At 52.2% G+C, this 27,100-nt stretch overlaps 1 protein-coding gene across 1 annotated transcript in view; it reads right to left on the minus strand.

Moving 5' to 3' along the window:
* DTX2 (deltex 2, E3 ubiquitin ligase) overlaps positions 1 to 26,884 on the minus strand; it is a 33,813-nt gene extending 6,929 nt beyond the window's left edge. The window contains exons 1-4 of the mRNA XM_009885123.1: positions 26,499 to 26,884; positions 21,156 to 21,741; positions 11,041 to 11,099; positions 3,739 to 3,870 (exon numbers count right to left, since the gene is read on the minus strand). Of these exons, the coding sequence (XP_009883425.1) occupies positions 3,739 to 3,870; positions 11,041 to 11,099; positions 21,156 to 21,741; positions 26,499 to 26,805 (1,084 nt within the window). The 5' untranslated portion in view covers positions 26,806 to 26,884. The remainder of the gene's footprint in view (positions 1 to 3,738; positions 3,871 to 11,040; positions 11,100 to 21,155; positions 21,742 to 26,498) is intronic.
* Positions 26,885 to 27,100: the final 216 nt, after the last annotated feature.

Consider the following 27,100-nt stretch of genomic DNA (forward strand, 5'->3'; position numbering starts at 1 on the left):
TCTTGTCGCGACACAGAGCATCGCTGTTACTGCAGCCTGTCTCCTTCAGCAGATGGTCCCCCACGGGAACAGCGAGCTCTCCCAACTCCGAGGGGCTTCCCAGTCCCACCCATCCCATAGGCACTGGCATGGTCCCAGCTGCAGACGGATGGACATACAGGGAGCAGAGTCAGCTGGGATTCATCTCCTTGCCCAGCCAGATCCCATCCCGCTCGGTAGGGAAGGACGAGTGCGCTCATCTCCTCTCCCTCTGTACTGCAGCACTCCGCGTGCAACTGCCCAGCCCAGAGAAGACATGCAGGGAAACCTCCAAGCCAGGGGAAAAGTGGATGGTGATCCCATCAGCTGAGAGGGTACCAAGTGGCACACCAGACCCAAACCACCACATTCTCCCTTCGGTTCCCCTCCGCAGAAGCCACCTCCACACCTGAACAGCACGGCAGCGCTCGCAGAGAGCCGGACAAGCCGCTTGCCTCCCTCCCGGCGAGCCGACGGGGTCTCAGCCTGCTCCGAGCGCGCAGTCAGCAGCGCTGGCGGGAGGCAGCGGCTGCGGCAGCCCGAGGAAGCGCAGCGCCGTGCCGGCCGTCGGGAAGGCAGCGCTGATCCATCAGGATGGCAGACGCTGCCAGGCCGTGTGCCAGCAGCGATAGCGCAGCGCCTGCCCGGAGACTACGGCTTCCCCGAGACCTGCAGCACCCACAGCGCAGCACTCGTCTGCGCCAGAGACATCACTGCCAGAACGGCAACAACGTTAATGAGTCCTGACTAATTAGCACCTTTGTTTAAACACAACCCAGCTATTCACCAGGCTGGCTGCAATTCCATGAACGGCGCCTCGACTCACGTGCAGCCAGGGTGTGCAGCAGCAGGAGGAAGCAAGAAGGGGCTCGGCAAGGAGATGCTGCATCCACCACCACCTATTTTGGCACCAGCTGGTTGTACTGAGCACACTGATGCTCCCGGACGCACAGCTCTCGCTAGAGTTCTCCGTAATGGGAAATCCCAGAGGGATGTGGAAGGGGAAAGAGCACACGATGCAGAAATTCAGGGCACAAAACGGGCCCATCTCTGCCTGTTGGCAGCTTCAGCGTCTGCAAAGGGAAAAAAAGAACAGTTCGACCGAAAGTCAGGCTCACTGCTTTCACTGCAGAACAGTGTTCCCGAGGCAGGAGGGGTGTTGTACAAATACAGCTTGTTCCCAGGAGGGACTGAGCACCCTCTTCACCACAGGAGTCATGCACTCTGGCAGGACTGGCCTCTCTGCCCCCAGCAAAGGGGATCTCGCTTTCTAAAAGGAGAGGGGGGATCACAGCAAACAAACAGAGAAAGGCACTCCCTTTTCACCAGTCAGCGCTGGAAAAGGCAGAGCTGGCAAAGTCTCCTCCTGCAGCAGGATGGCCGGGCCAAATCCTGCCATGCCAGATAGGAAAAGCAGCTCCTTGGTGCCCCTGTCACAGATGTCACCCTGTCCCTCCTGTCCCCTCTCTGCTCCCCAGGCCAGAGGTGTCCTGGCCCCAGCAGGTGGCATTGGTGAGCTGGCAGGGAGGTGGCAGCCTGGCTCTCCGGGCACAGCCCTGGGGCTGAGCCAGCTGCCCGGACATCCCCGGAGGCCGAGGCTGGAGCCCACCCTGCCCCAGCACAGCCGGCCTTTGGCCGAGGTTCGGCTCAGCAGCGCATCAGGCAACACGCGTGTGCTCCTTCCTGGGTGCTGCAGCCAGCGCTGAGGAACCCGCATCTCACGGAGGAAGAGGTGCTGCTGATGGGATGCGTAACACCCAGCAGAGACCTGACTTCCCCCCCAGCCCATCTCCCATCCTCCCCGTTTCATGCTCTGTGTTAATGCCCTCCTCACCCTGCTCAGACGTCGCAACATCACGCTCCTGCAAGCATCCTGGTTCCTCGCACCCCCACCTCCTCCATGCCAGGGAGGGGATGGATGCTGCAAGCGGCACAGGGCCGGGTACCGACAGACCCCACCAAGGAGAAGGCAGCAGCCAGCCACGCTGCAGGGTGGGGGGACTGCAGAGGAGCCGGGCTGTGTGTCTGTGACCACCTCTTGCTCTCAATACAGCTAGTTTCACGCCATTAACCAGCAGCCGGTGACCGACACCAATGGCAGGCCTGGCCCTCTGTCTTTCAGGCTCCTCCAGCAACAAGGGCAAGGCAATGCCTCCGTGGGAGGACCCGGCCTCTCCGCAGCTCTGTTTCGACACTGTTCCCAGGGGGTCCCCGCCACCCATCCCCGGCTGCGGAGGGCTGCACGGATGCTGCCGGCGCCAAGAGGGAAGCACCAGGAGCCGGCGTTACCCCGCCGCCATGCCAGCTGGCTCTGCGCAGCGAGATCCTCATCCAGACCCTCCGCCACACACCTCCGCTCGGCTCCTCTCCTTCACCGCCCATTCTCCTTTGCTCCTCCTGTTCTTCGCTGCTTCTCCTGCCGCCCCCTGCTTTCTCCTCCCCCTCTGTCACACATCCTACTCCACATTTGCTCTCTCCCTCCTTCTTGCCGTTTGCGTCTCCTCCTCCCAGTTCCCTCCATACTGCATTTCTGCAAGATACCTCCCTCTGCATTTAATTTCTATTTTTCTTTTATCCTTCCACCACCCTTCCTGCCTCCTTCAGATGGGTTTGGACCTCACTTCCCCATCAAGGCTCCTCACTGCATCCACGGACTCCAAGGAGAGAGATACTGGCACCAACAACCCCCCCCCAAGACAGCCAGATGCCTCCTCCCCTCCACCTCAGGGCTCTTCCCGCTTTCTTAAACACAAGCATCCCCATGGTGAACAACCACACACTTCCAGTCCCCCTTTCACTTATCTGAAGGGGGAAGCAACCTTAGGTTTGGTGGTGGTTGACCACCCCCGGATACCTGTGCCGGGGCTGCCAAACAACCTCTACAGCTACACCAGGCTGGACTCGCACCTACCCCTGCAGAGTCCCAGGGCTGCTACACACGGATGAGACCCAGGCTCTAAATTGGGAGCCCACAGACTCTACAACGGTGTGGGTACGGGATGCCAGTGAGATATGAAGAGGAGAAATGAAGGTCCTGCCCCGGAGGCGGCTCAGCTCAGCAGGAGAGCTGGGGTGACCCAGCCCTTCCTGCCAGGGCACATCCACCTGAGAGAGCTCCACTCCACTCCCTTTCACCCCAGACGGAGGTGGAGCGAACAAATCCCCTGCAATTCGACCTTGAAAGCCCTGTATGACTCAGGAGCCTGCTTGTCTGGAAGATCCTTCTCATCTCATGACTCAACCATGACAAGCATGGCTCACAAGCAGACCTTCTCTTGAGAGCACGTATGGATTAAACGCTCTCCTTGATGGTCCCTCAGCTCCCAGACTTGTCCCACCAATGAGTGATAGAAGGTCCTGGTACATGGATGCCCAGGGCTCCCCAAGAGGGTATGGTGGGACCATGGGGGAGGCTGCAGAAGTCTCTGACATGCACAGAGAACAACTGGGTTGCTCCAGCTTTAATGACTGATGGAAATGAGCAGAGCTACCACAGGACAGGGTCTACTTTATCATCTTATTTTACAGTCTGTCAGAGACCGTGCAGACCAGAAGAGATGCGCGCTGCTTCTCCCCTTGGTGGGACGAACATCATCAGTCAAATCAGAAGAGCCAAGAGGGTGGAGGGAAGAGACAAGAGGAAAGGAGGGAGGCAGAACAAGTGCAGAGAGATAAAGAGAAGGAGATGGAAGCAAATATCAGAGTTTGAGCAGGAACTACCTTTCTTGGACACTTTCCTCCCCTCCTTAACTGAGCTGTGTTTTTTAGTGGCTTTATGGGTGCTGGCAGCTTGCGGCACACAGGTGAGGTGCACGGGGAGTCCAGCGGCTGACATCAGAATAGCCGTCATGCCTACAGTGGGTACGAGATCAACATGCAGGAAGGAGACAATGGGGAAACACATTCATTAAAAAAAAAACTTCAACCTTTCAAAGAAAATTAAAAAGATAAAATAAAACAAAACCCAAGCCCTTCATTCAGAGGACGTAAAACATCCGAGAGGCAACGGGGTCGGAGTCAGCACAAGGATGGGATCCAGATGCTTTTAGAGGAAGGAGCCCAGGCAGCAAATCAAAGCAGGGAAAACGTGGGTATAAGTCTGGCCTGTGACCCTCTGAGCTGGTGTGTGAACAGGACCTTCCTCTTTGCCTTGGCTATAGGGCTCCTCAGGCATTGACTCTGCTGGGGTGCAAAGTCCTCCTGCTCACCGCAGCCCTGACCCGAAGGATGAGGGGCATCACCTGTAACCCCTAAAGGTCCTGCTCAGCTACTCCCCCCCTAAAGCTACACGTTTCAAAGGTGTCGCACCACACCGATCCCCAGAGATCCCCTTAACTGCCTTCAAACACCGCGGCAGTGCCGGGCCGACCGTGGGCTGGAGCTGCCCCACTCAGTCCCCCACCAGGACAGCCCCACGGTGGCAGCCCCCACGTTCACCCCACACCGTCTCCTCCTCGGCACTCCAGTTTTTCCTAGCACCCCCGGCTGCAACGCCATTCTCGCCCTCCCCCGTTCCCAGCCAGCTGTATTCACGGGATGCAGTTTGTTAAAGCTAATGAATCATTAAAAAGGACAGCTATTCCCTGAAGGTAAAATTGGCACACAGAGAGCTACAGGACTGATCACGCTGATCTAACACGATGTTTGCCTGCGAAATACAGGCCAGTTACAAGTCATAACATTTCTAAGGTAGCACACTGCTGTTAAACTTACATTCAAGAAAACACCTGCCTTTGCTTTCCCAAGAAGGGACTTCCCACCTGCAACAGCCATCGCCAGAACTAGAAAAAAAAAATAATAATGCTTCTGGTTGCAAACCAACAGCAGACAACCTAAAAAGCCAGCGTTTCCCCAAAACTTGCCTCTGAGAGTAGACCATGCAACACCACATCCTGTCACTATGGAAATTCTTGACAGCATCCTGCACAGCAATTCACGGCCATAGCTGAGCTTTCTCAGGATTTTCTGTTTTCGAGCCCCTACTCAGCCAGCTTGAGAAAGGGAAACAGAAGAGCACGTTTGTCCGGACACAAATGAGGAACCTTGCCCACACATGCCTGAAAATCGAGTTATGAGGGGAAGCATCAGCTAGCTTTGTGTGCAAGCAGTAAGACTATTTTCTGTCTCAAATACGCAACCAGTCAAGAACCTGCGCCTTGTGCCTAGACTGCACAAAGCCTGTGTCAGTGCCCCACAAGCAGAACCATCCCTACGCAGTGACAACTGCGTTTTGCATCTCCTTCACATAAGGTCCAAGTACAATAAATATTCCAAAACCTGTACAGGTCCTTTCTTGATACACAAAGTTGGGTGCTTTTAACTAAAACTTTCTCCTCTAAAGACCAAAGACAGACAGAAAGGGTTTCACAAGATGGGGAGAGGGGCGTAGATGGATGAAGTAATTTCCCCAGGGTTATCCGAGAACCTTTGGCAGAGCTGCTCTGGCCAGACCAGGCTGCCCAACACATGGTGAAACCACACGCTTCCAAATAGAAATAGGTAACACCAAACCAGGCAGCTGCGGATGACATTAGGTACCACCCATGATCTAGATCCGAGGTGTAGCCCCCCCAGTTCCCAGGAGCTGCAGGGCCAGAGGAGGATCTTCAAAGCACGCAAGCGCTGAGGGAGTACCTCTCACCCTACCGACAACACGGCGCTCTTCCCAGCAGGTACAGCCGAGGAGAGCCCCTGACGCCGGTACAACCCAGCGGGCCTCTAACTCAACATCGCATCCAGAAATTGCACAATCAAAATAACTTCCTTTAAGTCTTGAACTAAAGACTGCAAGACTACTGCGTGCTCTCAACCCCGGCCTAAGCCAGCAGTCCTCTACTCGCAAGGAGCCTTAAGGAAGAGCTTAAACGTTCCCGTAACAAAAGTGACTTGTTTTCGGAACGAGTGAGTACAACTCAACGCCTGAAGCCCAGCAACAGCGCCAAAGCTGCCGCCTGCATGGGCACCAGGCAGGTACCTTCCCCTCTCAGCAGGCTCAAGGACAGTCAGGGGTATTCCCAGAAGAGCAGTACCAACTCCTGCTGATTAGAGAGCCCAAAGGAACAGTGTTCTTGCGAAACGGGCAAGATGTTGGACCTGCCCATGGCTGGGGGAGATCATCTCAGACAGCCGGACCGCACCGAGGCTGCAAAATGCATTTCCCCAGAATCGGTGCAGAAAAGGAAATGGTAAAGTTGTCTCCAAAAAACCTGCTGCTAAGCAGCGCGATAGCACCGATTGCAAAGACTGACATTTGAAAAGCACGTCCAAAGACTAACAGGGATTATCACCACCTACGCACAGCTGACTGATAGGCAAATGCAAAATTAATGCTTCCTTCTTAAGAGATCAATACTGTCTCGTTAACATTAACATGCAGAGCCCATTTCTCTTTTTAAAAAAAGAACACGACAGAAGCAGAGGCTGAACAACCGACTTCAGACTCTTAATGGCGGAGGGCGAAGTGTTGCCTTCAAAAATCAAAGTGAAGAGCATGAGCCACAGAACGTTAGCTGGGTTCAGTTACCTTCTAAAACAGCCCCTCTCATACCTGGAATAACAGGTCCAAAACTGCCTGCCAGCATCACGAATCAACACAACAAAAATAAACATTTATTCCAGGAACTTCCTTTCACTTTATAAGCTGCAAACGCATCTACAACTCCATGCAGTCACACAGTACAGAGAAATGGGGACCAGGAGAATTACCCAAAGCAAATGTTCTCCCCATGGACAATCTTACATTGGCCAAGAAAAGGCAATTTTCCACTTTTACCTTCTGCTGCCTTTGGAGAGACACACAATGAATCACCTTCTGCAGATCCAAATCAAGAGAGCATTCAAAAAGGGGACGTTCTGGTGTTACATTGCTGTTCTGGCTCATCTCAAAACCCAGCAGCAATGCCTCCTTTAAAATTCTAATACAATACTGGGAATCTCAGCATCTAACAATCCTCCCACAAGTTTGGAGACAAGAGTCCCCAGTAAGGGATCTCCTCTGATCCAAGCCTTATGTGGGTGGGTGTGTTCATACAAAGTGCCAAAACAATACACAGACGCACATCACAGCTGCAGATCGATCCTCCAATTCTGACCTGTGGACACGATTTCAATTCAGAACTTGTTGTGGGCATCCCTGGAGTTACGTCAGGAGTAAATGTGGCCATGGACCTGGATGAATTCTCACCTGAATATTCAAGGGCCAAGCCGCAACAAGATAAGCTTGCCCAGACCAAGACTGCTTTGGACACCCAAACGTTCCTGCAAGAATGCCTGCTGCTCACTAGCTTCCTCGGGAGCTTGAAAAGTATTAGTTAATATGTTCACACTTTCCATTGGCCACTGGGTTTCTTCCTTCCAAGGACTGCAGAAGGGAAGAAACAGAAAGCCTCGCAAAGCATCCTTTGGCATCTGATCCGATCCTGGGGATGTGTGCAACAACCGCACTCAGCGAACCGTCTCTTTCTCTTGCTCAAAGCGCCTGTTTGGCCAGAAGTACAATGTTACTGACTCCGTGGGGTAAAATTATTTTTGCTGGAGCTACGACAACATCCACCAGCTTTTCTCAGCCTGCCATCTAAATAAGGGACTTTTGTAATATCCTGGGCAGAAGCTGAGCATGGGAAAAACAGCCTTACATAATGTAACGAGCGTTGACCACACACTTGCTCCCATACCCAGACTAACGTGCCCCTCCGCTCACCGGCTCCGGCTGCTGATCTGTATTTGCACACACCTCAGACTGGTACGTCTTTGGTTCCAGTCCTGGATTTAAGCTGGTAGAAGGGAAAGGGCAGAGCTCACCTTCAAATACCGTGAGATCTCAGAAAAGCGTTGCTAATTTGTATGATTATATCCACCAGCAAAATTATTATGGTTAGCACGCTCCCGAATGTTCCAGCTCTAGGAACCATGCGAATGAGAACCACTTGGTTTCATTTAACAAAAAGCTCAATTCCAGCCTTCATCTTAAAAATAGTATTCAAAGGGCCTTCATATGACTGTCTAGTCCACCCCCCAGCCCCGAGGCACACCAGCTAAACTCCGTTATTCGCAAAAGACGTTAGTCCAGATGATCCTTAAACACCAACACTGTGGTTCAACAGTTTGCTTAATCCTCTGCTCTGGCATTTCACCATACTAACCAAATACTCAGGGGGAAAGAAAAAGCTTAAAAGACAAGTCTCCACACGCACCTTGAAGTATTAAAATAGCAGAAAGCAAGGAAAAAGAAATTATTTTTTTGGTGTAAAACATGGTTTTTAAGTCAGCTTCATGATTTCTGGGCTCCCAAGTGGTGCTTGTAGAAGACGCGGGGTTGACAGCGTTACAAACCCCTCAAATCCTCACGCGCTCATCACACAAACACAACCTAGCTTCTCATTCAGACCCGCAGAATCCCCCCATCTCCCGTTTATCCACCAGAAGTTCCCACTGCATCCAAGAGATGCGCCTGCAGCATTTCTTGAGATCACCCACAAGATTCAGGGGTTTTCTCTCTCCTGTTTCAAACCAGAGCCAAAGCTGCTGAGAGGCACCTCGGGATGGAGCCCAAGGGTTGCGAGACTTCTGGACACGCTTCCCAGAATAAAGCCGCCTTCAGTTACCCTCTGAGACTGCCCTCTCCCCCGTGTCACCACAGAGCCCTTGGGGTCCCCTGCCCTTCCACCGCTGATGCTGGAGGAAGCAGTTGTGCAGCACGGACCGGAGGAACAAAATGGGCCCAGCCTGTGTGTTAGAGAATAACCTGAATAATAAGTAACTCAAACACCATCTGCAGGATTTTAAATAATGAACAAAATACCGCTTCCCAGAAGAGGTTCTAAGAAACAGAGCGTGGAGCACAGAGGGGAAGAAGGTGTCCCTAAAGACCCAGCCAATTTACGTGTCGATAAAATTTGGCCTTTTTACCAGAACTCCGCTGCTTGCTTTTTACCAGAAGTGTTCCCAGAGATTTATTTTCCTTTCGCTTGCTAATTAACTCATCCAGATCTTTCCTCTGCTTCTATGTGATTTTAAAGACAGACCCGAATTCAGATTTTTCTCCTCCCTTGCACCTCTGAGGCCTGTTACACTTGGCAGAAGGCAGCACAGCGCCAATCAAAGCTGTGTCCTACGCAGACCTGGATCTGAAGGAGATGCTGGTCCCGGGGCATTGCTTCTGCGCTGACCACACTGCAGTGTGACCGTGCACCTCCGCACTCCCCTGCAACTCAGCGTGCCTCTTGCTAGCTGCCTCCTGGAGAGCTAAAAATTATTAAAATGAATAATTATTCCCTCTTTTGCACCCCCAGCCCCCAACAACAGAGATATCAATTACAAACTTAACCTTTCCATTTTATTCTATTAAAGGGTGGTAGATGGCTTACTCTACTGAGCCCTCCTGCAGCCTTTTACATCTAAACGTGGCACTACAAGGCATAAACGGACCGTGCGTATTCACCTCTTCCAAATTAACAGCGGATGACTTGCACACGTAGAACGAGATCACAGTTAACAACATTAACACAGCCTGGATTCACCAGGGCTCTTCAGTTCTTTGCTGTATTTACTTTTACATGACTAAGTACCTAATTACACAGTCAGTGCTAATAGCCAGGGGATGAAATTCAGAGCTTTTATAAGCAAGGGGAGTTCTTCTGCTCCAGGCATCCACCTAGACAAGGTCTGAGCTTGGCTTTACACCTCGTTTCCACAAAGACTGATTTGCTAACGGGGAGACAGATGGGCTACAAGCTGTCAGAGGACACTCAGTATTAGTCTTTACGTAGTGCCCATTTGGCTACAGGGACACGCAAGCCACAGTTTTCACGATGGTGGTAACGTCAGACAACTGGAAACATCAATCCTGGGGATCATTTTTAGGGTAAAGCCTGATGCTTGGCAGAAGACCAAGCACCATCACCTTTCCTGGAATAAGGTGGTAATCATTTTCTCTAAGAGTGAGAACATAACTTGCTCAGGAGCAAAGTTGGGTGTCCAAGGAGCTAATAACCTCAATAGACCATGCACGGACAAGAGCCAGAAAAGGAGAGGGTTAACAGATATTCTGTAGTGTCTGAAATGCGTACAGAAAAAACAGAAAATACCATACATCAGATCTTTTCCACTCATCTACCCCTGGGTTACCACATTACGATACGACTTCAAGTGCGCAGTCGGTGTCAGTATGGAGAAGACATCTGCTCTCGGCAGAACACCCATCTCCCCAGGCACCACCACACCAGGGTCCCGCGGTTTGGCGCTGGCTGAGTCAAAACAGAGCAAACGCGCCGACGGTTTTTGGCATGGAAACGCTTCCCCTGAAAGCTGCAAGCATGAGTTGTCGTTTTCAAGGCAACGCCATTTCATGTTTAACAGGGAAAATCTACTCTGAAAAGGAGCACTGAAACCTGGCACTTTCATCCCTCCCAGACACGCTCCTCGGGCATATTTAGCATTGTATGCACAGGTTCAGATGATAACAAGTAAACTTGTATGCTGCTGCCACAGGAGACAATATCTGATTCAACCTCTGTCCCCTCCTTTCCCTAAGACAAGGCATCACAATCATTTTTTAAGCTAAAGACCACCTGAGCTTTTGTAATAAAACCACATTAAAAAAAAAAAAAATCATCGCATTAAAATCCGCACACCACCTCACACCACTCTTCTCCCTTGACTTTAAAAAAAAGCAGCAAGTAACAGCTAGCACTGAGCTTGATCCGTGTGTTTCCCCCCCCTACGTCTACTTGCTCATCCACACCTACGGGAGAAGATGACTACCCAACCCTCAAACCCGCTCATTTTGAGAGCCTCAGGCCCCACACTGATGAGGAAAAAAAGACTAAGGTTTGACCATCCCATTCTCCCCCCAAATTTACCCTCTTTGCCTTTCTGAAAAGTCTTTGGGCCTAAAGCCCTAAATGCCAGTGACATTTCAGGTTTCCTAAAAACTAACAAAGGAGAGTAAGTGCCACAGGAAGGTAAACCACTTGTTCCCGTAACCCTTGGGACAGAGCGGGTGAAGCAGAGTGGGATCCTTACCTGCCAGGGCCTGGTTCACCTTGCTGGGTTTGGGCATCTTGACTGGCAGGTTTGGGGCGCTGGAGAGAGAAAAGAAAAAGGGAGAAGTTCAACAGTACGGAGCAATAACTAACAAAACAGAGACAATTCAACAGCACACTGTTCCCTCCTGAGTGCCAGGTCCCTGGATACATTAACCGGGATTAATTGCTCAGATGAGCCCCACCTGGGACCACCACCCATGAACCCTTTGCCCACTGGTCCACCAGCTACATTTAAGGAGCCCAGTCTTTGCCAGAGCTATCGAGTAGGTTTACTTATCTCCAAGGTGGACCTCAGACCTATGTTGTAGGTAGCTGTCTCCACCCCTGTCTCCTCCTGGCTGGATGCTGGACCCAGCTCACCCCATTCTCTTGCTGGGGTCTGTTGATGGACCCTGTTGTCAACCCCCTGGCCACCCTGCTCTGATCCCATGGGATATCCCTGCTCTTGCTGCTCTACCACCACGCAGCTTCCCATGAGCAGCCAACCTGTGCTATGACAGACCGCCGCACCAGCAGGTCCATGGCATGAGCACGTAGCCAGGAACCGCTGGGATGCAGCAGACAAAGTTCATCTTAAACCTTCCAGGTGACTTAGTCTCCAGCCAGCCAAACACTGCTCACCAAAGCCTGAACCCCCATGCTGTATGAGAAGTCACAGCTCTACAGATCAAAGGAAGCAAGCATTATCAGCCCCCACCGCTTTCAATATGGGGAAACTGAGGCAGAGAAAGGCCAAGAAAAGCACTTGAGCACACACAGCTGCAGCCCTGGGTTGAACAGAATCAAGTCTTGACTCTCCCTACGCACCCACGGGGTTACTGCAAGATGTGGGAACAAGGGAGGAAAGGTTGAAAGAGACTTAGAAGAGTTTGCAAACCACCTTCCTTTGGAAATCAAGAGAATTTGGACACCAAACATCCTCTTCAGGTTCCTAACCTACTTGTTTTGGCAATGTTTCCCAGCGCTGGCAGCTGCACCTCAAGCTAGTTTGGGATACGTGGGCAGCCAGGGTCATGCATTCAGCTGATGGCAGGAGTTAGGAAGGAAAGGGTGAGGAGCAGCATGAAAGCTGACGTGGGGGTCACTAGAGGAGAAGGCAAGCTGGAGCCCCAGGAGCAAAGCGGAAACATTTGAAATCCAACACGCTGGAAGAGGAAAGCCACCCACAGACTTTGTCGCAGGTGGCGCCTGTGACAGATGCAGGCTCATGCGCATCAGCTGCAGTTCACACACCGCATTCAGACAACCACCTCAAAGGAGCCCCCAAAACACACGAAATGGTATCAAACCTGGCCAGCTTCTTAGGAATTCACAGAGCAGATTAAGGTGGTCAAGTGCCCAAATGTCATCCACTATTTAAGGAGGACACCTAATTCTCTCCAGCTGGCGTGCAAAAGCTGTGACTATGCCCAAAACAGCATCACAGGCATCGGTCCCTCTCTTCAGCCTCAGCTAAAATCTTTGTCTGCATTTCCATGACAATGACCAGAGCCAAAAAGATTTGTGAGTGACATATGGCTGTCTTCCACCCTCAGGACTGGGAGGCATCCCCACCTCCCTCCTCTCCTACCTGCCAGTTAGAAATAGCTGAGCTCCCCGAAGAAAACCCCGGGCAGGACCCAGGGCTTGGTGCTGCGGTGACTGCCTGGCCAAGCGAGGCCAGCTCTTCCAGACACTTAAAAAGCTCTCCAGACCACAGAGGTTTTCTTTCTGTCTCTTTCAAAGACTGTGTTTTCCCCTCTGCTGCCCCAAATTTTGCAACCGTCTTCAAGTGATGCAACAGATTGTTCTCGCTACAGCCCAAATCAAACCCACCGAATACAGTGGAAATCCTCCCCTCAGTTTCAAAGGGCTTTGAATCAGATGCTGTCACTCCTCCTTATGACTTTTTTTTTTCTTTCCTGATTCAGCCTCTTCATCACAGCTCTTTCTCAGGTATTTCCCTCCTCCTTCTCTTATCTCATCCCTTTGCCTCATTGCTGCTCCTATGATCCTCTTCAGATAACGGCTGATAGCAGGGCTGCCCCTCTCCAGCTGCAGACAAGGAGGATATTTAAGGACCAGATAATGAAAAGGAACTTGAGAGATCTGCTCCCCAAAAAATCAGAGAGGCATTGTCCCTCTTCCCCTCCTCCAACTGAGCAGCCAAGAAGACACCACACTGCCTGGGCGCTCCTCCACCCCAGTCTGTGACCCTGCACGTGACCGATACTGAAGAGCTTGTGCTTCGTCGTCACACCACGAAGCGCAGCCACCACCTCGGGTGCTTTCACTTCCCTGTGGAAGGTAAAAATACAATAGAGCACAAAGCTGAACCTTCTGCTCTTCCAGGAAAGCAGATGGGCAGTGGGGGACCCTTCCAAAGGTATGCATCACAGGGTCATTACACCTGAGGTTGAAGAAAGGAAACCCACAGCTGCTCTGGGAAGGAGATCACTGGTAACCAGGCTTCGAGAAGACCGGCAGAGAAATTCTTCACTCTTCTTTCCCGCATTGCAAGGCTCAAGTCCAAATCACCCGGGAGCCAGAGCTTCTATGAAGTGAGAAGAGCCCTCGAGATTTGCAGAGGGAAATGGATAAGCAAGTGATGCACTCGCAAGCAATCAAGTTTTGGAAGCTGCGAGTGCACTGCAGATAAACTACTATCCATCAGCCAGGAAACAGTCGCTGATCAGCTGCACCCCCGGTGTAACAGCAAAGCGTGTCAGCTTTGACTGCTGGAGGCTTTAAGCCAACCGATGTGACGATGGAGAAACCAAATACTTCTTATTTCACACGGGCTAACATTCAGTTAGCGTCATCTCGGCTAACGTCGTAGGATGTGCTGACCCATCCGTTCGACACCGCGTGAGTGCTCCCGTGGGGCTGCCACGCACTGTGATTTCTTTTACATCTGCAGAAAGCCCAGACCTAAGGCTGATGAAATCAAGGGAAATCCACACTGCTTCGAGGTACCTCTGCCACCACACTGCCTGGGTAGATTTGCAGCTACAGTGCGTGGGAGGAAGTGTTGCCACGTCAAAAAAGGTGCAGAAGCGCTTACTCGGAGCCTGCGCCAGGTCTGAAGCGGGTTTTTGGGTTTGGAGGAGGAAGGGGAAGAGACAACAAAGAAGGATATTGCTGCTGTAGTATAACACAGGCTGTGCCTTGACTCCGAAAGCAGGCTCACGAGCAGCACGGATATATTTAGTCCCAAATAGACATATTTAGTCCATCGGCTCAGCCTCAAGCTACAGTATCGCCATACCAGCAGTGGCTTCTTGGGAAACCACCGGAGCCAGGCTGGGGTGAGGTCCTGCTGATTTACTCAAGCCAGGCTCAGTTAGGAGAAAACTCGATGCCGGCAGGCTGGTGGGAGTCTTGGGTAAGGGAGATCTGGAGAGCATCAGCGCAAGAGCAAGCACCGCAGTGCGGAGAGATGACGGGGATCCACTGAGCCACCTGCTCCTGCTGCCCACAGAGGAGACTTCTAACCAGTCAGTACCTTTGTCTCCTAGCCAAATGTTCAGGCTGTGCTTGCAACACCTGGAAGTCAATGCCTGAATTCTCTGAATGTTTCCTGGTATAGATTCCTCCTCCCTGGTGCAATTTTTGCCCTGCCATTCCCGCAGCCCCTGCTCTCCCTCTTGCTCTGTACACTGGAGGTGACTGACCGCAACAGGGGTCACCAGGTTGTGAAGAAAGGGATGCAAAATAAGACACTCTCCCCAAAGATTCAGCAAGAAGATCCTGATAAGATTTGCCTGGGAACCGGTGATGGGAATCTGCTCCAGGGTGGGGGGAAGCAGACAAGGCAGACTGATATTTCAGCATGACAAAAGCACTCGCTTCTCTAGAATATCAAGATGCTGCAACACCAGTGAGACAGCAAAGCATGAGACCAGCAAGGAAGCGTGGCGTCCACGGCTGCTGCCATCTCAAACACCGGGCGGCCAGGTTTGAGCAGAACATCACCTAAGCCTGACGTACACAACATCCTAACGGAGCAGAAGTGAGGAATTCTGTAGCAACTCGCCCTCCCCACCTAATACAGCCCTTTCTTCCTTCCTCTCTCCCTGCACACCAGCCAGCAGACCGCACATTCCTGTATCGTGGCATCTTTGTAGCCCTCTGGACAAGAGCCAGCACTTCTCCCAGATCAGGGCTGCATCCAGCCCTGCCTCACATTAACACCAACTGCTACCACAACACCCAAAAGCCTAACCCCCTTCCCAGGGCTAACCCAGCATACGGTGACACCGATGACCACACAGCAGTTTCTCCCATACGTTTCTTCTCAAGAAGATGCCAAAATCCAGACCGAATCCCTCTAAAGGAGGACCTTTTGCCACGCTGCACGCAGCCGTGTGGATCCGCGGTTTTGCTCCTGGCACCAAGCAAAGGAGATTCCCCTTCTCCCACTCGGGAAGGGCACCCAGTGGCAAAACCACGCCGGCTAAAAGAGGGCTGCAGGACAAGTCACAATGGGCCCAGTGAAACCAGCATCCTCCTCACCACCCGAGGAGCGGGTCCCTCAGTCTGGTCAGTAACTGGTCCCTCAGTTACACCTCCTGATCCTACAAAGCACTGACCGTGGGTTGCTTCCCATGAGAGATTTGGGGGTGCAGCACCAGACCCTTCTTAGGAACACCACAATACTGTAAGCATCCTTCCCCAGGCCCCAAGACCCCTGTTCCCCACGCTTTTAAACAAAATCTTCTCCCCGCTTTATTTGCAGGTACAACCTAAACCAGCACCCAAAGCTGCATAAGCTCAAAGGAGCTACAGTGGGGATTTGCCTGGCTGGGGCACTAATTAATATATCCTCCAGAAGATTGCTTCCTGCAGCTTTACTTGCTCATATTACAAGCAGGGCACTCCTCATCCTGTTTCAGAAGTGCCCTTCTCTGTAATTAGCCAGCACAGTGGGGGAAAGGGGTAGCTCTTGCCCCAGGGATGGATGCTCTCCGGTGCAGGGTGGGAAGGATGATGCCAGGAGGTACTGGGAGCCCGTGGAGCTGACCCCTGCTTCACAGATCTGGTTAACGGCGCCGATATAATCCCACGACCTTGCCACGGCATGCTCCACCCACAGATTTCAGTGCCGTCTGTGAGAGAGGCCGGATTCATTAACTGTGTTTAATACACGGGAGGAAACTAATGCACCAAGATGGAAAATAACTTGCCCACGTGTATTTAATCCATTAGCAGTGGAGCCGAGGATATTAGCATCTGTTTAAGCCTTGGCACTCCTCTCTGGGTTTTCAAGCGACTCTGACCCTCTTGAGAGCACGGGGAAATTAAACCTGCATTTTGAAGTGCCCGAGCTCCACCCTCTCTCACACCCAGCATCCGCAGCAAGCAGGAAATATATTTAATCACCGCCAATGCCAGAAAAGCCCAGGCATGCCTGTGCTACTAACAGCCCGTACTGGGGGCTATTCCTGCCTGCCTGCTAGAAATAACTGTCACAACCACACAGGGAGTTAGGCAGCTTTCCAGGATGAACTACACCTCTTTCTCAGCCCCGCAGGAGAGATGTTTGCTTCACTGCTGCCATTTTTAGCTGCGTTTCCTAAAGAAACCGGGTGTACACAACTGCATCGTCTTTCAGTCTCTCCCTAATAACTTTTGAGCCCTTCTGCCAGTTGCAGCTCAGCTCTGAGAGGCGGGAGCTGGGTCATCCCTGCAAGCTTTGTGAGGATAAGCAGTTTCGTAAAAGCAAGTAATCCTCCAGGGCTGCTTTGGAGCCAAAGGCTGCGGGGTGAACACAACACAACCTTTATTAGACACCAGAGGATCCACTGCAGCCCACTGCTCCTTTCCCTTCGGTCTCTGAGCAGGAGCCAGCACAGGAATTGCACATCACAGCTAAGAGGAATGAACAATGTCGCACACTGGACACAGGCAGATACCCTTGGTGGGATAATTAGTGCAGGATAATTAGTGCTTCGTCTTCACCACCACAAAGGCCGCACTATTTGGCGATGCAGGAGGAGACAGGGCAGTGACTGCGAGGGAAGGGGGAACTAACCACCACGTCAGGTCTAGTCAAGGGGGGAAGATGGGGAACCTAGGGGATAAAATAACCCAGGAATGTTCCGGGCTTAGGAATTAAATGAAACACATTGTTAGAGTTTGCTACTCAGGTTTCCCCTAATTCACAGAAATTTTCTGATGGAACATGGGTTTCATGAGCCTGTAACCTCAGCCAGGAGCAATTACACCCACCCAGCGGCATTTCCGCCTCAAAGCCAGCACAGGGGTGGAAAGGGAAAAGCCATCTCAAGCTGTCCCCTAGTGCTGAAAAAGCCCCTTTCACATACAGCACCATACTGGAAGACAGAGATTGCCCCCCCTGTGTGCATTTGTCTGTCTGGCAGGGAGGAAAGAGAACGCCCTGGGCAAAACTAATCCCAAAGGACTGGTGATCCAGACACCGCTCGTCATCCATGAAGAGCCACCAACGCACATCTTTGTTCTGCCCTTCTCTGGGGTCCGTTTGGGTGAGCCCCAGTTGCTGCCTCCCTCCGGGCTCAGCACATGGCCGCGGGCTGGATCTGCAATCTGCGCAGGCTCCTGTCAGGGAATATGGAAAACATAGACTTCCATAGATACATCTAGTGGAAAACACTGGTGTTGATGAACAGAAAGGGAGTTGTAGCGATAAAGACAGCTCCTGATGTCCTGCCTGCAAAACCACCTCCCTGACATGCCCAGCAGCATCCCCACATCTGGACCAGGCTTGGGTTCTGCCAAGGGTTCACATCACACTCGCCACGGCAAGCCCAGGCAGCGCACCCGGGCTCAGGGCACGCTCGCACCCCAGTGGGGACAGCCAGCCAGGAGAGTGGGGACCAAGGCTCACAGCTGGGCGTGCGGGGTTCGCAGAGGGTGCCTGTCACACAAGTCTGCCAGCACTCGCACGCCCTTCCAAGTGTGCAAAGAGCTGCCACCCTCCCCGCATGGCATGTTCTGCTGTCCCCAGCAAAGATTTAACCGTACGATCCCTTCGCATCCCCCAGAAAGGCTGGCTTGGCCCAGGGTTATTGCCAAGACATCAGCCACCTCAACCCTGTTACACCACAAACAGCTGAGCTGCAAAATAGGTTGCAACAGCCAGACCCTGACCAGCCACGGCATTGCTTGTCCACGGCCAACGCTACCACCAGGAGACCCAGTGCTCCAGGAGGGCTCTGCCCTCGGCTGCTGTCCCCAGGCTGGCCGGGGTGGAGAGGACCAGATGCTCCTGCCACAAAAGCCACCTTCAACAGGGCTTGAGAAGGGACCAAGTTGCTCTGGGAGGGCTCTACCCTCGGCTGCTGTCCCCAGGCTGGCCGTGGTGGAGAGGACCAGATGCTCCTGCCACAAAAGCCACCTTCAACAGGGCTTGAGAAGGGACCAAGTTGCTCTGGGAGGGCTCTACCCTCGGCTGCTGTCCCCAGGCTGGCCGTGGTGGAGTGGACCAGATGCACCTTCAGCAGTGCTTGAGAAGGGATCGAGCTGGACCAGCTGAGTGGGGAGCGTGGGGGCATACACTAGCCCCTGAGGGCTGTTGCGTTAACCCAGCACAAGGTCTGCCAGCACTCGCCTGCCGGAGGGTTTAACCAGCCACCGAGAGCTGCCCACTGCCCCGGCAGCTCCTGGGACGCAGCCCAGCAGGCTGCCAGGACAATATCCTCCCCAGCGCCCCGGCTGGGCACCTCCAGGTCTCCTCCCGGCTGTCCCTCTCCTCCCAGTTAGCATCGCCTGGGCCGTGGGCTCAGTTCATGGCAAGGAGCCCATGCCACTCATCTCTGAACATCTCTCCCCCATCCTCCCCTCCTTTCAGGACAACCTGTCCCCCCCATCAGTAGCATAAAACATACCCAGACCCTGATCGGCTCCAGACAGGCTTGTGGGGCAACTGCTGCAGCATTTGGCTCTTCGGTTTTAATCTTCCCACCCTGAGAGTCGCTTTGCAAATCACGCTGAGGCTCTGGGGAAGGATGGGGGCTCCAGGCAGCCCAGCAGCCCCACACACTGACCAGCGGCTCCTGCGAAAGGGGGGATTTGGCAGCTTCTTCAGGAGACAGCAAGAGCCTTACCAGGGGCTCCTGCAGGCAGTACCAAGGTCTGATTTTCAGTCCTATTTGAAGGGGACTGGAACAGAGAAGTACTGCGGATGCTTAAGACACCACAAAAAAATCACCAGGTGCAAAGAGAGCACCAGAAAAAGACCGTGAGAAAGAAGAACAGGATGCGGGAAGTCTTTTCACTCAGATGACCCCAAAGAGGGAAAGTCCTGATACACCGCTAAGGAAAATATCTCAAGATTCAACTTCTTGCTTAAAATACAAATGAGATTCAAAATAAACCTCAAACCCCTGTGCCTCATGTGATTAGCAGAATGCGCTTTCAACATCCTTCTAGATCTCCTATCTCTGTATTTATTTGGGGTAGCTTAGACAAGTAAATCAGCCCTGGCAAGTTCTCCTTTAGTTTCTCAGGTGCTCATACAGCAGTTCAGCACCTGGATTATTTACAGTGAAATGCCTATACTGCTCTGTACACTTCCAGCCGTTTACAAACAGAGGGAGCAGTCAGACAGCCGTTGCTTGGTCCTCAGTTTAATGCTGGCAGATATTTGGTGCAAGTATTATCCCAGGCAGGCCACAAAAACCTCTGCTAGTAAAGGCTTGTGCACAGGAAGAGGTAAGACCCTGAAAGCGGATTAGTGGCGATCTGGCTTGGTTTGGGTGTCCAGGCTTCCCAGAGGCCATCCTACAAGAACACAGTGGCGCCGGACCTCACTCCATGGAGAGGAGCCGAGCTGTCAGACCACGAGACTCTGCTTTTCATTTAACTGGCAACAGCCAAAAGGCCGGAAGAGAAGTGAAGCCCTTCCTCCCACACCAGTAAGGTGCAAACACAGCTCTCCTTCGGCTCCAGCCGCTCACTGATGGGAGCTGAAATCCTGCGCTGTGAGATGCACACCGGTTTGAGCACTGTCAGAGAAGAGCCACAGTGAAAATGGATCAGCAGCCAGCATGGGTGATGCATCCATACAAGCTGGAGCATTTACGGGGTAACAGCTCAAAGGGCTGAGGAAAGCTACACCTCAACTAGCACCACAACAACTGCCAGTCCATCCTTCAAAGTAACTAGCTCCCTCCGGAGAGCCACAGCCCACCCTGAGCACTAAGCCAGGAGAGGGTCACTGAAGAAAGATGACGAGAAAGGACATGGCAAAGCCCTCACAAGACAAGGCTTAGCTGGATTTTAAATCACTTACAGTCTAGCTTGTGCTTCCAGTCCTCCAACATCATACCAGTGAAGCCCCACAGCACCTCAACATGTGCAAAATGAACCTCTGCTGTGATTATCCAGTGGCATCTCTGCTTTGCATCAGCATTTAGCCCGACGAATAGCCTGGACACCGCTCAAATTGCTAGTGTCACCCCATTGATCTCAGAGGGGGATCAGTATGGTTCAAGGTATCAAAAGGAAGGGGAAAGTAAATTACTGATTTGGTTTTCTAAACATCCACAATGGATTTATAAAAATCTTTAATGAAATCTATGTCTTAGGGTTTTTTTTTCCTCTGCTTGTTTACCTTAAAAAGGTCCTTCCTGATTTTGTCAGAGAATTTGCGAAGTCTCAGCCACACACAGCGAGTCCTGTGGTCCCTCCTTGAAGGGGAAGAGCTTTGAACACAGAGCAGTTTTCCACTCTACATTTACTGCATATTTTGAATTAAATAAGGGTGTTCACAAGTCCCCTTTTCATTCACTCAGTCCCCCTCAAAGTTGTTTTTAAGCATAACCTGAAATACTATCAATCACTATTAATTTTCTCAAACCTGCAGAATCTCAACCGGACTGTGTTCTCCAGTGGTTCAGGGAGACTAGTAGACAGAGACAATATTTCAAGTGGGAGAAAAGCAGGGGAGAGCAGAGGAGAAGCCTTTTCATCCACTGTACCACAAAGGCACAGACACCTCTCTCTCTCTCTCTAGGAATATGACCCTCGTAAAGTCCTCTGGGACAGAGAAGCTCCTAGATAACAAAGACCTGACCACAGCAGGTCTCTCTGAAACATGCACAGTACTTAAAGGTGAATTAGGGTCTGTACCTGACTCCGTTAGATGCAGACAGTCCTGTGCTGGGGCCCCCAGCTTGAGGCAAAGCCCAGGTGCTCTGTGCATTGAGTCTTGGTGTTGACCTTGCTCCAGACAAAGTCGGTTTGTTATAGGGCACGAAGCCGACACCGGAAGAACTTACTGATGCTGTCCTAGGGGAAACCTGATGAGTAGCAGAAGAGTTGGGAAAGTTTATCATGGAGTGGCGGTAGCGTGTGGTGATGGGACCAGTCCCACTGTTTAGCCAGCACTGCTGGCAAGAACAAGCCACCCCCGTGTGAAGGGGTGCTGGAGAGGCCGTCACCGGGTACGGGGCATCCAAGCGCCTCTGAACGCTGCGGCGGAACCTCGTGGTCTTGTTGGTCTGGACTTGAGCCACAAAGTCAACTTCATAGTTGTAGCCCCAGGGTCCGAGATCTACTCGCTGGTGGTTCGTGGCACGGGCTTCCTCCAGGAACACGCAGACATTCATCTCATAGGGGGACCACCCGCCTTCGTCGTTCTGCCACTCCCAGACGATGCCCTGCCCAGCAGCGGAGTCCCCAGGGAAGAGGTGCCTGCGGACAGCACGCATCGTCCCTGTGTAGGAAAAAAGGGGGAAAAAATAAATAAAATCATTTTGTGAGCAGAGAAGTAAGGGGGACCTGGTCTCAGGGACTCGTTTCTGCACAGATCTGTGGTGTATACATTGGGGTGGCCTTCCTCACCTCTCCCTCAACAGGAGCACCAACAGACTTTCTCTTCCCGACAGGGCTGGGTTTGCTCATGAAGCTTAAAGAAACTCAATACCCCCCCGAGATCCCTGTCCCTCTGCCAAATCTGATTGCAGGCTGGCAACAGGTTCAAAAGCTGCTGGAAGGAAGGGTGGGAAAGGAGGGAAGGAGAGAGGATGCAGAGACAGACACGCCCGAGCACAAAGGCACAACGATCCCATATGCCTCCCTGACTTATAAACCAAAAAAAAAAAAAACCCTACCAAAAAATCAGGCTGAGGCACAGATCTGTTTAAAAAAAACCAACTCCCACAGCCTTGACAACAGAGTAACTATAGAGACACGACACCATCAGGAAGTGCTTTGCAGGAGCGCTTATGGGGCCAAACGCCCACTTCACTACACAAGGGTCTGGCCAATTTTGCTCTCAAGGGAGTGGGTGAAGTCCCACAAGGGCAAGAACAAGGACTTCGGAGAATGGACGGATGGGGTCAGCTTCTCCAGGCTCTTGAGCGCTGGGCAGTATAGCAAGACGAGAGAGCAGAAGCCAATGAAGTAATTTGGAAACTGGAGAGAGCAGCTGTTCAGACAAAGGATGAGAAATGAAAGCAGACACGCTGCTCTTTGCATGGCCGCTCGACAGCAACAGCAGGAGCTCGAAACTCCCCGGGAAGCCTGGCTCTCCAGGGTGACTTCACTCCTGGTTACTTTATTCCTTTCTTTAAAAAAGAAAAAGTCTAATGAGAGGGAGGTAAACCACCCAACAGGACAGAAACTCTGCAACCTCTGCAAAAACAGGTTCCTACAGCAGGGTCAAAACTGCTGCTGCTGGGAAAAATCTTCAGCAGCACTCCGCACTGAGAATGAGGAGCAGGAAACGCCGCGGGGCAAGCAAGTCCGGGGATGCAGGCAGGTGGGGGTGAAGAGGGGTGCAGCCAGTCGTTACAACACAGGAGAAGTTCAGAGAAGAACAACATCAAGAGGAAAAATAAATAAAAAAATAAAGCCTCCTAAGAGGTCATGACTCTAAGCTCCAGGACCACAGGTAAAAGCAATATCCACTGCTCCAAGATGTTGCTGGTGGCTCCGTGAGGGACAGGCAATCCAAGCAAGCTTTATGCCCAACAAGAACACCCCAAGGAAGAGGGAGGACTGCCCACGTGGGACTCCACACTGCCAAAACCCAATTGCTACCTGTGCTCTGGCTCTGCTGGCTGAACGTTGGCTTGAGTACCTCTGCCTCACACTGCTCTTCTTTCTACCCCATGCTGTTGGGGTACTGTGGAAACTGCTAGGACTTGGCTCAAACCATAAGGGCATTAACCCCCTCCTCACTGCTAAAAATTCTGCTTGACAACATGAAAGTCACATCTCTGCTCCTATCACACCCCCAGGCTTCTTTGTTTCCGCACAGCGCTTTGGTGGTCAGACCATAACGAGACCCTGTGCCAGGGTACAGGTATGTCCCACGTGTCATTGCAGAAACTTAAATCAGGAAAGACAGATCTGAGCTCCAGAGCTGACATAAAGGCTGAGGCTCCCTCAAAGGCACAGCGTGCCAGACCAAGGAACAGCAGGACTCTTGTTTCTGCTGGGGAGCTGAAGGCGCTGGGGACTGGAATGGCCTGCCTCAGCCCACGCTGGGGACGAGCAGCCAGAAAAGGTCCAGCGCTTACTCCCAACCCGCTGCTTCAGTGGCCAGAGCAGCACTAAGCGTCCTGCTTACTGCACAGCTGGACTCTAGTGACACCATCCAACACACACCATCCCGTCAGCACACCTAAAAAGCTACTAGCAGCCCATGAAACACAGCAAGCTCCCCCCTAAAAACTGAGGTTGAACCCCAATAGCTCAACCACGAAGCCCAGGGATTCCTGTGGGACTAGGCCTTCATCTGGCAGAAGTCAGGGCAGAAGGTGTCAGCAGAACCAAGGTGACATTCCCCAGACAGGGATCAATGTCTTCCATGGGCAAGCAGATGAAATGGCCAAAAGCAAACTCTATCGATGACTGCTCCTATCCAGCAAGCAAGTCCTGCCAAGTTTTACAAACATAAACCTATGGCCTCAACAGGTGGGCAACATCAGGGATGAACCCCTGAGCAGGAGGAGGACTGGGGATGAGACAGGGCTGGAAGGGAGATGGTGAGAAATGCACTGCATTTAGAGATGAGTGCAGGGAACCTGCTCCCAAGAGCAAGGGGACTACAACGGGTAAAGCAAGGTGTCAGAAAGCCCAGTGGGACACATCTCAGAGGAGATGACCAAGCCTGCCCCTGTTCCATTGGCAGGTCAGAAGCAAAGCAGCAGAGAGGGGACTTGAGGAGTTTGCAAGCAACCTGTGTTTTTAACACCCCCCCAAAACAGCAGCATGGAGAAGAGTTTTTAGGAGTCAATAGCAAGACCAAAGCCACGTACTTGGAAAACGTCCCTCTTCCCCCATGAAAAACCTCTCCAGGGTGGGCAAACAGCTGTGGTGAGAGGACAACTCCTGCTGCTCCCTTGCATTCACTTCCAGCTAATCTGCCTCGACCAGCAGCTGAAGCCCACGGCTAATCCTGCCTGCAAGATCCCCCTGCACAGCTGTCATTCCCCGTTGGTGGGGATGCTGGTCCCGTTAACACTGGCTTCCTGTTATTCTCCCTGGCTTCCTTTGAAGAGCCTGTTTGTCTGTCTAATAGCTAATGAGCAGAATACAACAGCCTATTTTTTGCTCTGTTTAAAGATTTTTCATGGGGATGTTTCCTGCAGAGATTCTTTTCTCCAGCACATGACAAAGGTCAGCTGGCTGCTCACTCAGAAAGGTTCACGTTTAAGGCACAGCCCTGCAGAGAGAAAAAGCTTTGCTTAGAACTGAGCCATTGAAAGGGGATACGAGAGTGTTTCCAATAGTCACATGGCAGAACACACAGGTACTTGTGGAGGAGGCTTACAGATCTGGCCACTCCCACCAGCATCCCTCCAACTTTGTGGGAAACGCTGCAGGAGAGCCAGGAAGTGGAATCAGCCTTTTTGTTATTAACAATTCAACCACAGATCACATCCAAGGAAAGATGAGATCATGTCAGCCAACATAATTTCCAAAATTGTATCAGGCTGCCCCCCAAAGATGACCCATTTCAAACCATCCTGCAATGGACAATATTTGCTAGGTGTTTTGAGATCTTTCACAAGGGTCTAAAGTGATACAAGACCTTTGTGGAGAGGAGAGACAGCTCTACTTGTGGAGAAGGATGTCCCTCCCATTCACGCTGGAACACATCTTCCACCCTTCCACAGGCACTCTGCTCACCCTCACCAAACTGGGCCACTTCCTGACAAGAGATAGCCCAGGACTGCTGCCCTTGTGTTGGAGCACTGGCTGAAAGGGCAAGAGGCTGGAAGGTTCCTTCACAAGTTAGGCACGAAGAAAACAAGAAACAGCCTCTGGTGCGGGCTCCGGTGGTCCATGCTGTATTGCTCGAAGCCACAGCCTCAGCATGGCTTCCAGGTGCTCAAAAAGGCCACGCTGAGCAGACCCGCCAAGGCATCCAGCTAAGAAACCTCCTCACCCAGGACGCCACAAGAAAAGCTAATCCTAAGGTCACCAAGTCAGAACAAAAACACGGATGCAGCTGTGATGACCACTTGCATTTGCTCCAACCACTTCCCTTTCCTGTAGGACTTGCCCGATTTTGCAGTGGATTCAAGATATTGCTCAATTATTGCTTCAATTGGCAAGAAACCAGCGTACTGCCCATCTCTAAAGCTTGGGGTGATGCTTGACTGTGTCCTGGGGCAGCGGGACAGATGTTGGCAAAGGGGAAAATGACGCATGGAGAATTTTCCAAAACATCCATTCATTCAGGGTGTGTAATTTGGAATCTCCCTGGATTTTCCAGAGATAATGCATTCCACCCCTGCCCCCTTTCTAAGCTACAGCTGCTCAGCACATCTGGAGCAAAAGAGGGTAGGAGTCACCTCAGCAGATTCTGAGCTGCTAGCCTCAGTGACCCCAAGAGAGATGAAATGAGAATGAAAATTAGGTCTCAATCCTGCTATTAAGCCCAACCCGCCCTTCCTGCCTGGGAGGAAGTGAGCCAGCCTCATACAGCACAAGTGCAGGGAATATTCTGCTGCAGCATTACGGCGTTCTGCGGGGGCTGCAGGCTTTCGCAAAGCAGCTTGCGCAGGGCGGCATGCCAAGGTAAAGCAGCTGGCACTCCAGTTGCAGAGGGAACAAGGGATTCAAACGGGAGGGTTTGAATCGTAAAAAGCCCTTTTTATGCGAGTGGTCTTGAATGGACGTGGGTGGGGGCAGGAAGAAAGTTTCCAGCTCTGAGGGTTCTGGCTCACAAACTCTGAGCTCCAGAGGTCCTGTGATGAGGGTCCTTAAGAGATCACCACCACCTGCCTGCACCCAGCCCCGCAGATTCACACCACCCAACATGCATTTTCTCACGTGCTAACATGCTGAGTGGCACACAGCATCAGGAGAGAAGCAGACGTGTCACCCCTCGAAGAACTGCCCAGCAGCGGCAGCAGAGCTGTGTAGAGCTCTCCTGCGCAGAACGAGGCCCCACTTATCTCCAAGCACACAAGCAGCCTCATCAAAACCCCAGCACGGGCTGGGAAGTTCCCTTACCTGTATCCTGCCGGAACTGTGTCAAGCTTGGGATGTCGATGACGTAGGGGGCCAAGACAGGATCTGCATGTCCCAAAGGGATGCTGCTGACAAGCCCTGAACCTGAACGCTGGCCCTTCTGCTGAGAGGCCTGAAAAACCTGTTCAATGTAGCTGCAGACGTTCCCCTGGTACGGTCTCCACCTGCCAAATTCATCCTGCCATTCCCACACCGCCACTGCCGTGGAGTTGCTGCTGTGCCCCGGGGCAGAACCGGGGAGTCCGGATGGCCCGGCTGAACTGCTTCCTGCTCCCTGAGCTGTTGCCATGTTCCTCCCTGAGGTCTGGGCACGCCGCAATTGGAAGTGGCAGCTGCACTGGCTGGCCTTACACCATCTTCTTCTGGGGGACCTGCAGCAAGAAACAAAGAGAGCACACGGAGCTGAGAATGATGCCCCAAATCCACCCCGCCCTGCATCCATACCACACAAGTCATTTAAGTGAGGGAAACAAACTCAGCCTTTCACAGAAGTTGCTCACTATGCATTTAGGAGACTACAGAGAAGCGGATTGGTCTCAAACCCCTCTGGTTGAGGGCAAATGAGGCACCACCACCCACTCCAT

This window comes from Charadrius vociferus, unplaced genomic scaffold (assembly GCF_000708025.1).
Source record: "Charadrius vociferus isolate BGI_N301 unplaced genomic scaffold, ASM70802v2 scaffold54, whole genome shotgun sequence".
In the NCBI taxonomy this organism is placed as follows: domain Eukaryota; kingdom Metazoa; phylum Chordata; class Aves; order Charadriiformes; family Charadriidae; genus Charadrius; species Charadrius vociferus.